The sequence below is a fragment of the Cydia splendana genome, chromosome 7 (assembly GCF_910591565.1).
Source record: "Cydia splendana chromosome 7, ilCydSple1.2, whole genome shotgun sequence".
Taxonomy (NCBI): domain Eukaryota; kingdom Metazoa; phylum Arthropoda; class Insecta; order Lepidoptera; family Tortricidae; genus Cydia; species Cydia splendana.
Window position 1 is genome coordinate 14,928,967 of NC_085966.1, and position 13,270 is coordinate 14,942,236.

At 39.3% G+C, this 13,270-nt stretch overlaps 1 protein-coding gene across 2 annotated transcripts in view; it reads left to right on the forward strand.

The window, feature by feature from the left end:
* LOC134792227 (phosphatidylinositol 4-kinase beta) overlaps positions 1–13,120 on the forward strand; it is a 90,629-nt gene extending 77,509 nt beyond the window's left edge. For both annotated transcript variants that reach the window (XM_063763486.1, XM_063763487.1), the window contains exons 4-10: positions 4,365–4,628; positions 6,326–6,487; positions 7,145–7,378; positions 7,720–7,898; positions 8,352–8,463; positions 8,786–8,927; positions 9,641–13,120. In XM_063763486.1, coding sequence (XP_063619556.1) covers positions 4,365–4,628; positions 6,326–6,487; positions 7,145–7,378; positions 7,720–7,898; positions 8,352–8,463; positions 8,786–8,927; positions 9,641–9,822 — 1,275 coding nt within the window. In that variant the 3' untranslated portion in view covers positions 9,823–13,120. The remainder of the gene's footprint in view (positions 1–4,364; positions 4,629–6,325; positions 6,488–7,144; positions 7,379–7,719; positions 7,899–8,351; positions 8,464–8,785; positions 8,928–9,640) is intronic.
* Positions 13,121–13,270: the final 150 nt, after the last annotated feature.

Genomic DNA, 13,270 nt, shown 5'->3' on the forward strand with positions numbered 1-13,270 from the left:
TTCTTATTATAATATTAGAACAGGCATTCATACTATTTGTAGTAACTGGTACACGGTAACTCGGGAATCTGACCGCACTTACTTTTCCGTGTTTGTTTTGCTCAGTCAGATTGTTCGGCGTTGTGATTACTATGTAATGTAGTTAGCGCTCAGTGGACACCAAAAGTATGATTTATTCGACAGAGAGAGTCTCTAGGGTATTTTCCTGTAAACGTCAAGTTTGCTCGACATTGTACGTTTTGTACTTAGTGCTTTTCTGTGGCTGTTGCCTGTGTTAATACAGTCACAGAGCGGATTGCAAATCCAGCCAAGAAGCACACGGCTTACTACGGGATTATTTGCACATCGAGTTGACTTTCCTGGCAGGTTGATTTATACGATTCCTCTCGTCGCAGGAAAACGTACTCGGAACGAACAAGATGTAAATGCGCAATGTCTTAAATTCATAATCGTAATGGAGTGTGACGATATCTCTTAAGACGTTATCGATTTAAGGGTTAAGAGTATCTTTGTAAATCTATGCATACTTTTGTGTAGATAAAGTATGACAATTATAAACTAGGTAACAATTCGTTGTTGGACATTGCACTTACGCCGTTTCACTTCACCTAACCTGGCACGCTCCAACATGGCGTTATCTTGGGTGCATCCGAAAGGATCTTAATTCCAAGAATTGGTTTTTACAAAAACGATCACACAGAGCGGGAAAACTAGTTGTTCTTGGATTTGTCGTGTTTGTTGTGGGTTTTCCTTCACCAAAGGGCAATTGCTTAGGTAAATATAAATGATATTTCGTGGATGGATACATTACTTCTGAGGAACTTTCCGATTCAACCAACGGCCTAAATTTTGAAAGCTGCACCGCTATACAGCCTAATAGCAATAATTTTATTCTTAAACGACGCGCTCGTACCTATCGTTATAAATCATCCATTTACCAGCAGACAAAGTTTTCACATGCAATTGTGTCAACACAAACGCAAGGTTGAAGCTATTTATAACAATTTTTCTTCCGCGTTTTTAAAAATGGCCCTAAACGTTACCTCGAGTAATTTAAAACTATTACAATCGATCTAACACTTGATCGACTTTCGCGGACCGAATTACGGATCCGGTGACCGGTCGACCTTCAGCTGATTGAGCGATACCGTTCACGACACGCAGGAGCTGCGCTGGGATTGGATCTTGGCATTTTAACACATTCAACACCAAGAACCCGACTGTCGGGTACACTGTTCGTAGCGACTACGCGCTACATACGACGAAACCGTGGCTACGCGCTACGAGCGTAACCCGTAGCACTTAGTGGTATTGAATGTGTTAATGAATACTTGTTGACAGTATAAAAAAAACTCAGTACAAATGTTGTTACGTGACTTCACTTTGAGGATGAAAAATCTTTATATTTCTCTATACCAGTCGCTATTCGCTATTATACAGAAGTATATATTCTAGAGTCTGGCTAGCCAAATTTTGTTGACAGATATTTGTTGTTGTTGTTGTATCACCAATTGTCTATGATTTAAAAAAAAGTTAAAAGTCTGTTGTCAATTTATGTCATTCATTCAAATGATTCGCGGTTTATAAGGCGTTTATTTTAAATAATATAACTATTATTTAAGCTCGTAAATAATTACGACAATGTGCGAAGTCGACGTGAAGCGTTGTATAACGAAAAACTGCAATGTTTACAAGTCGTAAACAATTTAGTAGGTTAGTGCTCTATTAATATTTTGATACTTTATGTACTAGGGGCTGTCCATAGATTACGTCATCTATTTTTGACCTCCCCCCCTAAAATCATCCAAAAATCATGCTTCGAATGACCCCGTTTCCTCCTACGTCATGCTACCATCATCCGATGTCCAGACCCCCCCCCCCCTAATTTGAAATTCCGTAATTTATGAATAGCCCCTAGTTCTAACGTTAGCCTAAAACTTTGATTAAGTAGTACGTGAATTTATTAATACCTGAATCTCATAAACAGGACAAGTGTGTAATAAAGAAACGGATAAACCAGAAGTTCTGGAAAATATCAATAAAATCGAAACATTGGAACGTAAACATATGAGTTTGTCGTTGACTGTACTATAAATAATGGTAGAAATTATGTGAACTGACTTTGAGTGCACGTCAACGTATATTTAACTTATTTCCTTAGGTACCTTACGTGTGCACAGAAAATCAAAAAATATTTTCTAGTATCAACATTATAATTCCTACTACACAAAGTGTGACCAGCCCAAGATTTTTTTGAATTTCCCGCCAAAAATACGTGTAATATTTCATTAGCCAGACTCTATCGCTAATAGTTATTTCATGTTAGTGGTTTCCTTCTTTTACGGATACATTTTTTTGCTCCTTTATTGCAGAAGAAGGTTATATTTACTTTTATCATTGGCTTTTAACGTCTAAGTAATACACACGAATCAATCAACGCAATGGGTTTGGAGACCTACGTTTTTTGGTGGCCATGAAGACTAATAAAAAAGAACGGCGCGATCTTCCACCCATAAGAAATTGATTTCAGAAGCTCTGGTGTCGGTCCGTTACGAGCAAACTTCTCCTTGCCAATCCTATCAGGTTACATAGCAGAACTTTCTACCGTCTACAATCTACAGCTACAACTCGCGTTTAGGTTAGGTACTTGTTAGTAGTTAAATAATTAAATACCGGTGTTTTAAATTACAGTAGCGCTCCCTGCTTTATATAACTCTTGGTACCCATTAATTAACAGAATTTGGTATTCAGCATTCTATTTTTAGGTTCTTTGTGCCTGATGATCAGGCCAGTATTTAAATGGTAAATCGGCTCCCTAGTTGGCGCCGATGCGGGTCGACAGAAGGAATTTAGGACAGGGATCGGCCTATTTAGCAAGTATGTTCTGGGGCATGACGATTTGGTCCACCGATTATTATAACCCAGTAAAGACAATTTATTTTATTACAAAGATACTGACGAGAATATATTTTGATATGTGACGTTCCACGGCAAAAGGTACCTTATGGCGGCTGGCGCTTACGTCGCATAGCACCGCAATCATATTGCAGCGGCGTTAATAATAGCGTAAGCGCCAACCGCCATAAGGTACCTTTACCCGTGGGACGTCACATATAATTATTTAGTATTTACTTAGGTAAGCTAATAGTGTCTGGAGTTATAATATGAACTTATTTTAATTAGATAATTGGGGTTGACAGGCCTTTAACGTTTATATTGTATTGTATGAAGTATGTATGATGCATAAAATAAATATTGTTTACTAATGTTATCACAAAATAAATGTACCTATAGGTATAAAATAAAAACATTAGTAGCGGAATTGAAGGCGATGAATGGGATGGGCGGCATCTACTGCAACCATAAAACTTGCGAGGAAGCTTGGGTATGTTTGTACGACATTGCTATAAAAGGCAGAGACGTAAGCGGCTGAAATGCTCGCACACGCAACATTTTGGGACTCCAGCTTTCTACTATATATTAGGTATGTAGATCCGAAACACGGTTGAAAGAAGTAGTGCTAAAGGTTTGACTAAACATTTACAAACACGCAAAATACTTCTATTTACTCAATTGTTTCCGTCAGCGCACATGAATTTACCTACCTTGTAATGTTGTTAACAATGTTTATAAAGCTCGGGACAGTGATTCAACAGGAAACGACATTGTATGCTGCGCACATTGCGCGTAACGCAATACATTTTCTCATCTCTCTCGCTTCCGACATCGTTGTGTTGATTCATGACTGACACATTCCTTTCCTTTTAGAGATCGGTTAAATACCACTTAACATATTATCTAATAGAATGTCATTATCTAACGGATAGAATATATTGTTGCATACATTTTATTGTAGTTGAAATAACTGCTCGAACTTAAAGAGAATCTCAGAGAACTTTCTTACTAAATCGGAATCGGAGATGAATCAAGTTAACGATCAATTAAGTATATATTATGTAGAATATTATGAAACAAATGTGTCAGTATCCGCTTTGCATGAGCATATAAGCGAAAAAGGATCGTCGAGTCATTTGGCACAGTTTGTGAATTAGCAGTAGCCGTATGTTTGTAAATCGAGCTTGATCGGTTTTACCCGTATTCAGGAATCGGCTAATTTAAGAACAGTGAACGGAAAAGTCTCAAACAAACCGCAACGTTTAGGATGCCTTCTAATAATCATAAGCAAATTTTGAGTCGAGTATATTTGTAGTTATTGTTATTACAATTAAAATAAAATGAACTTGTTGGCAGGTACGTTAACGTTACTACATAGTATTTTGACTTCAACTGTTACTAGGTTTGATTAAGATAACCAATTGGCTATAGGAGACGGCATACTTATCTCAGTATTTGTCTTGTTGCAGGCCCCCTACATAATGTACGTGGAAGTGCTAGAAACAGAGGGCCACGAACCACTTCCCCCACGTCTACTCCCACCAGCGCCGCCCGCGCCCCACTCTCCCCCCATCCGGCACACGAAGAGCGAAGAGAACCTCGTGCCGGAGTGGCCCGCGCTGTCCCTGTACTCGGCGCTGGATGATGTTGATGCTGGAGATTGTTGGAGTCATGATGACGAGGACTTGAGCCAGTACCCGGCGAGAGCGCCGCAGCCGGACAGCGTTTCACAGGTTACTATTTATTTTATTTACTAACCCCCTTATTCATAAACGTTTACTAAAGCTGACAAGCCGATAATAATCGTTTGGCCCTTTCCATCATACACTGAGAGAAAAAACTAACAAAAACACACTTAGAATTACAAAAATAAAACTTAATCCGGGGACAAGGAGAGTCAACTAATAGGAACAAATTGACTTTTGCAATTTCCATTTAGTAGGAAATACAACTTCTATATTTGTAATTTGAAGTATGCTAGAGTAATTTCAGAAATTTGGTTTTGTTATTCCGAGAGGTGCTTTAGCAATATCGGAGGTGATGACGTCATGGGTGAAAACTAACCGTTTTGTAATTCTAAGCGTGCTTTAGCAATATCGGAGACGATGACGTCATAGGTTTTACTAAACTGTACTGCGATTCCAAGCTAGCTGTTGTTATTCTAGAGATAATGACGTCACAGGCAAAAACTAAACTGTTTGCAATTCCTCCGCCCCTAGCAAACGGGCGCCGCGAGAGCATGTCGCGCGCGTGGTAGCTACCCGTCTCTATTTCTGTCTGTATGAATAAAAAAGCATTTGGTAGTATATCTCTGTACTAAAGAGGCACTATAAAAGCCTGTCGAGATATTCTACCCATTCCTTTCTTATTCATACAGTCAGAAAGAGACTAGTAGTTATTACGCGCGCAACATGCTCTCGCGGCGCACCTGTGCTAGGGAGGTTGGAATTGCAAACAGTTTAGATTTACCTTTGATGTCATTATCACTAGAATAACAACAGCTAGCTCGAAGTTGCAGAACAATATATTCCTGTAGACCCCAACTACACAGTAGGTCGCGGGTTAATATGTCCATGGCCCACAATATATCCTAAATTTATTATTTAACTTAAGTATGTTTTAAACAAAGAAGACACGAGACACGCCCGCCCGACATCCGACACAATACTAACTCTAACCAAATGAACGTAGCAAGTAGTAAATTTTACTAAAATCACTAACATTCGTTTCGCTGTGTTGGTATTACAAAACTCGTTTAGTGATTGGTAAGTACAACAATGAACATAAACACAACAAGTTTATCTACTAAATACCAGTAAACTTTGTAATGTCGCTATAGTAACAACTGAATTGTTATTTTAAATGGGGTAATGTTATTCCCGCGAACTCGTTTTTTAGATATTACAAAACTATGTAAGTGAGACATTTACTAAAATCATAACTTGAAATCACAGATGCTTTTTTCCAAAAATCACAAACTTTACTAGTAAAAATCGGAGAATTTTAGTAGTAATAAAAATGGATTGTAACAAATACTGAACTTTGTTTAATGCTCCATTTACTAAAGTCTGTTTGCTGAAATTAGATTTAGTATTACTGAGCTGTTTGTAGAAATAAATAAATTTTACAGAAATAGTGAAACTTCCATGATTACTACTAAAACTTCATTTTTTCCCCCAGTACAGAACTGTTTATTAATTCCTGGTGGTGATTTTTCTCTCAGTGTACCAATACGTCGGAAAGGGTACTACTTATTATAAAATTATGCTCGTTAGATTGTCCCCCAAAATTGTAGGTATACCCAGTTTGTCTGTGGGGTCCACAGTCTCAAGTTCTTGACGCACGATAAAACCAATGACTCAAGTAGATACAGAGCGCCAAATCAACAGTCAAAGTTAACTGGAGCCTAATGTATGTTGTTATTCCGCAGGTGTCAGCAGTATCAGCACTGTCGGCGTCGTCAGCGGGATCGCGAGAGTCGCTGGCGGTGGGCGCGGGCGAGGTGCGGCGGCGGCTGGCCGACGCCACGGCCGCGCCGCCGCCCAACACCTTCCGCCACGACCCCGCCGACCCCTCGGCGCTCGCGCTCAAGGTAAACTATAAAGACTCAACTCCTGAACCTGAACATAGGCTTTCTCCGTATGTCATCACAAATTGCAATGACCCCATCAACCGGCTCCAAGTCGTCCTTTTGAGGATTCCCGTCTACCGTGTCGAGCTTAGGACCATCCTACGCTGCGATTTACCAGCCCTGTTCACTACTTTGACTTCAATGCTTCAACAAACCATCTCGGTTACTTAACTTATTCTGGGACTGTTACCATTTCTGAATCTAACCCGAAGAGGAACCCATAGTTCAAGGTACAGCGAGCTGCAAAATTCCTCGAACACATTATGAATGAAGTCATTAATAAAATGACCATGCAATGTTGCGGCTGGGAGTACAACACATTTTAACTACTCAGTAGTCGTTGCGACGTAAACGATAGAGGTTTCCAAGTAAAAGCCGTATAGTAGTACTGAAGAGGAGTTCGGTTTTACGAAAAACTAACTTGCGTGTACAGTCGCCATCAGATATATCGGAGCGGCCAAGGTGTTCACAATATCTGAACACGCGCTCTAACGCCCTGACAATAGAGGCGTGTTCCGATATTTGTGAGCACCTTGGCCGCTCCGATATATCTGATGGCGACTGTACATAGTGTATTTACCACACGGCAAATTATTGAAACATATTTTTGTTATTCAGGAGTCCTGGGAAAGCAAGCTCGCTCGCATGCGTTCCTCCTCCCCCTACGGGTCCCTGGCCGGCTGGCGGCTACTCGGCTGCATCGTGAAAGTCGGCGACGACCTTCGACAAGAAATGCTCGCCGCACAACTACTGCGAAGACTTCAGGCTGTCTGGGACTTGGAGAGAGTGCCACTCAAGTTGCACCCTTATGAGATCCTGTGTTTGGATAAGGAGTCGGGTCTCATTCAACCAGTGAGTGTCATTCATTAATGGGGTTGGCCGGTCGAAGTATTTAGCAGATGGCGCCAGCATAGCTTGCCCTGTCAATCCCTAGAATTGAGTAATTTTTTTTAAAAATGGAATTTTATGCCCTGCATAGGGCTGGCATCCAGGGCATATGATTCCATTAAAAAAAAAATTAAGCCAAATCTCATAGAAAAAGGGGCAAGCTACGATGGCGCCATCTATGCAAACCTTTGACAGTTGCCAACCCATAGATACGGTTTCTAGAGTGTGTCGTGAACACGACCTTCGACAGATAACTTACGATGATAGACAACAATTATTTCTAACCTTGCACTCGTAATCTCCAGGTACTAAATTCTGTATCGCTGCACCAAATCAAGAAGCAATCCGGCAAGTCGCTCCGCGCGTGGCTGGAGCTCGAGCACGGGCCCGCCACTAGCGAGGGCTTCATGCGCGCGCAGAACAACTTCGTGCAGTCCGCGGCCGCGTACGCGCTCACCAGCTACCTGCTGCAGCTAAAGGACAGGTAAAATTAAAATAGTGCCATCTAGTGAGTTGAAACTTATCTATAAACCATCTCGGTACACAACAATTTCGGTAAATATTGGTTGTTCCGTTTGGGAGCTAAGAAGCAACAGTTAGATATACACGTTAAACTCGCCCCTCTTTTTCCGTCGGGTATTAACAACTACTCCGGTTTAGTGGTCCAAAGGTTATCTTGGATTTCGTAACTAGATAACGTAATTTTCTTGTAAATATTACTGTCGTCATTATTCCCGCTATTATTCTGAATGAAATCTTTGTACGATAGTCGCCGATAATGTTAATTTTTTTTCATATATTTGAATAATGACTAGATATATTTACAATTATGAACCTTTTTCAAAGTTTAAAACCGCTCCATTAGTAACCAACCACTCCATTGATGTTCTCCAGCTTCTTTGAACATTAATAATAATTAGTAATATCTTTATTTCAGACATAACGGAAACATTCTGCTGGACAGTGCGGGACACATTATCCATATCGACTTTGGATTTATTTTCTCCATTTCACCCAAGAACCTGGGATTTGAGAGTTCACCTTTTAAGGTATGTATAAAGAAATACAAATTCTTCAAGTTGATGACATGTATTGATTGTTTGTATTTGCAATACGAAGATTGTAAATACTTACACACATACTGTATAAACTGATACAGGTTCATGTTGCTTTATCCAATCACTAATTAGGAATTACTTAAAACTCGTAAAACTTCAATCTTTTTGATCCACTTGCACTTCCCTTTCGCGGGTCAAATAGGCAGGCTTGCGAGCCAGTTTCGACCGTAGTTTGAGACCCCTATTCTAGGGTGATATAACTACCCTAACAGTAAACCTTTTGTTTTGTAACAAGTGTTTTATGGCATTGCAGTTGACGCAAGAGTTCGTGGAAGTGATGGATGGCGAGAACTCGGACATGTTTGGCTACTTCAAGATCCTGATGCTGCGCGGGCTCATCGCGGCGCGCAAGCACTGCGACCAGATCATACACATCGTCGAGCTGATGCGCATGTGTGAGTACATTTATAGTCTAGAAGCTTTAGACAATGTTTAATGTTCCAGGGGTTTTTGATTGTCCATAGGTTCACTTGTGTTGGCATTGCCAACTATGTTGATATGTTCGCTCGTCAATAAGTAGGCTTAAATGAGATAAGAGACGCATCTCTCTTTATATTGAAATGGAACATATATAGCCAAGTTTGCGTGGGTTAGGTTTATCTTTATTTGCATTCATAGGAGTTGGCCTGACATGTGTTTGTGATTTTAGAATAATATGATTTATTCACGTAAGGTTTGTTGTCGGTCACAGGAGATTTCCTGCCTAATTTTCTCTTCGTTTGTTGTAGTACTTTGATTCCGTATGCAATCGGTTGAATTTATTCAAGAGAGGACGTCACTTTTGGGCCGATTTGCATTTAGTTTTTTTTTGTGATGACACGTTTTAACCCCATATTCAAAAACTTTGTAATCCACCTTTAAATTTTGTCTTTTTATAAGATCAAGAAAACCTAAATCCGCATATTTATAATTTATAATATAAACAACCACTCGTGGTAACTTTACTAGTCTAACGTCAATTGAGCTCCAAATAGTTGGTAATTAGCCAAAAAGAAATGTTGTCAAATGGTCATGACTGACTCTAGGTGCCTTGCTTGAATTTGTGGTGTTCGGAATGCATTATTTCGGCGATTCGGCTTGTATATTAATAAGTATTGTTTGTCGGCAGGCGGGCAGCTAGCCTGCCTGCGCAGCAGCACGGCGGTGTCGGGGTTCCGCGCGCGCTTCCACGCGGGCCGCACGGAGCCGCAGCTGCAGGCGCTCGTGGACCGCCTCGTGCGCGACGCGCTGCACTCCCTCTCCACCCGCCTCTACGACAACTACCAGTACTACACCAACGGGATACTCTAATACCACCCCACACATTCAACTGAGAGTCTACCGAGAACATTCAAATAACGCTATCTACCGCTCTTTCGCGCTTGCATATTCGAGCGATAGAGGCAAATAGACGAACGAGCGAAGTGGCTCGAGGTTGTAATCGCGTCCCGAGGTATCGGACAAATTCGTGTGAGTTGACGTAACGTCGTCGTGTGACTTTCCGACGTATCGACCAGTCACACGATTTCGTTTGATGCGTGTCACAAATTTGTAGTAGTGTCGAAAAGAAAATCTTGCCGAGAAAATAGCAGAATCCCGAGTGAAACTTGTCGTAGTATCTAACGGTATTGACAATAAAAAAAAACAATTTGAAAGGAACATCGTCTAGTAAAGATTGCATAAAAAATAAATTACTAATTATTTTAAAATTCTCTATTACTGTACTATTTTACTAAAGTGACACAAATTAATTTAAATACAACTTATATTTTTACATAGCAGCGCCGAGATCAAACAAAATCAAACTTATAAATATGTAGTATATCATATAACAACAACTATGACTATGACAGGTAGTCAAATACTGAGTTCCTTTTGTATTTAACCACACTTTTATCCTTTCAAATTGTAATACGGCTATACTATACTCAATGTATATTTGGACTCTGACAAAATATCTGAGTGATGTAGATAGAATATTTGAATGCGAAATTGACACTAGATTCCATTCCATCGAATATCATAAATTTATTCACTTAGTTTTAAAATTGGTTTAGATTTTTCTAACGTTTTTCAAGCTACTTTCAATATAAGAAGTCAATATTATCCGACTTAACAGAATTATAAACAAAAATAGATTGTAAAGTCTAGTTTAATCCGTGGTTTAAAATATTTAGACTTAATCCTTATCCCAATTTGATTAGTAAAAGACAGAATGTTCCGATGTAGGAAATATTATTAAGTTACATCTTCGCAGAGACTTACGAGATTGTCATTCTGCTCTGACGAGGAACGCAGTAATTACATAGTCAGAAATATGTATTCAGGTGTGTGACTTATGCCATGAAAAAGAGTATAAATACGTGTACATATTATTGACTGGTTGCTTAACACGTTCCCTGTCCGGGTGCCCCCAATGTGGGGTCATGAAGCTTTGTTTCAGGTGTCCGTGCTTCCACTATGGGTTCACAACTTCAAAGTGAAAGCACGCTTGACCGTGTGATTTTGTCATATCATTTTGTATGGGGACAGTGAACGTGTTAAAGATACTGCGTTGTTTTCGAACGTATTGACGAGTCCGTCGGAGATGTTCGACGTTTCGAGCCGCGAGCGGCTCTGTAGTTAGTGCCATAGGGCCGGCGCAGACCTACAGAGTAGAGGAGAACGGATAACTTGCGAATGGAACCATACTATAACACACAAGGATCAAAATGCAACACAACTAAAATCAGGTATATATCAGTATGTTGCGCATTGCAGCGGTATCAAGTTAGAATTTAGTTTACTTGATTCCTTTGTTCGTTCTTTTTAGAAACAGTAACTTTGATGTTAAAAAAAATGACACTTAAATAATTGCGTTTTATTTATTAGGTCTTTATAGCCATTAAAAATGATAAATTCTCTCCGTTCGCCTCCCTCTAGGTCTGCGCGGGCCCACATCCAGGTGTCAGTCGTTCTCTACCTGTTGTTTAGTTTGTTTGCTCAGCGGCCCCCCGGCGCCCGTCCGTAGCCGTAGTGTAGCGTCCGACCGACCGGGGCCGCACCTATCCCTCACTTTCGGACACCCTGTATATATTAACAAAATTATGATAATTTTCGCATTGAGAAGACTGATGTTCGAGCATGAAGCGGTTTAGATTTAGGTTTCTTATCCTTGTATTAAGTTTTAACGATGTATATTGAAATTAATTGTGTACGATGAATTTATGGATAAACGCAGGTTCTAAATAGGAAAGCCAAAGCATTCGCGGATGGACGCATGGTGTGTATCGGAATATTGTTGATAAATTAGATAGCATCACTGAAATTGGATGAGTAGATATAAAATTGTGGCAGCATGCAAATATATGTAATGTTATGATTCCTGTTGTAAGGACGGTTGTTGTTTGATGTTGTAGCGAGCCGCGGTGCGCTAGATAGGCTTGTGTATCATAACTAAAGGGATAAAATACGCATTACTTTGTTACACAGAAAAAATATTTAGTTTTCTCGTACGTGATTGACGTACGTTATGTTGGGATTGTTTCGTAAATAAGCTTAGGGTAGTGTGGAAGGAGAATGTTGCCAAATTATTACTGAGCAAGAAAGACATGCTGATATTTTTCGATATATCCACGATTTCACTCTTTAACTTTCCTAAATATTGTAATAGAATTAACACATTACCTACATAGCAATTAAAAGGGCCATTGTATAATTCAAAGATCACCAGACTTCAGGAAAAAACGTTGCTTTCAAATATCAAAATGTACCTTATGCAGTTGTTATAAGGTGCCTTTTGATATAGAAAACCAAATGTTTATATTTAATTATATCAATGACTTCAGTAAAATCTCCCAATTATGTAATTGTGTTTGGAGTGTGCAGTAAAATCTCCCAAATATGTAATTGTGTTTGGAGTGTGCTGTCCCCTTTTCATCGTTTTAGATCAGTGGTGGGCAAAGCACGGCCCGCGGGCCATCTCCAGCCCGCGAATGGATTTTATCCGACCCGCCGCCGGTCCTATGAAATAATTAGTATATGGCATTGGCCCACGATTATCACAAATCAAAATTTCTGGCCCCCCATGAAGAAAGTTTGCCCACCACTGATTTAGATAATACATTTGCAGAATACGGAAGAAAAACAGACATTTTACATATCAAAAAATAAAACTTAAGTGCCTAAAGATAAGGTACATTTTATGTCAAGTGTAAAATGATTGTTTTTCCTCCAGATTCGTCGTTTGATAGTAATATTTTTGTGAAACAATCTGGACTGTGAGTACGGTTATGTGTCGAATTGTATTTTTGCGCGAGTTTTGTCGCTGTTGAGATATTGAACATGTAGATAGCTTATATCGGATGTACCTTTAATATTTTACTCTTAATATAGTCTCATTATATTCGTTTTCTAGATAAATTGAACTTGTAAATAGAATAGTATTTGCTTGATAATTCGATAATGATAATAATTACCTATTCCAGTTAAGAAACATAACATCCAAAGTCCAATATTAGTATTTTTCGTCAAAATTAATTCCAATTTATTTATCAAAGTGTACAGATAATTTTAAGTAAGTACTATAATGTTTATCTTAATTTTTTAAAATATATATCACGATTTTTTATTTCGTTTTTTATTGTAATTTTGCCCGGTAACCTATTTTTTATGTTTTATAGACGCTTAGAGCATTTAATAACCAGAGTCGCCTTTAAGAGCTTACCCCTCTGCCGAAAACCTTGCACAATTGTGCAAACTTGTGTATGGACTGACGTTT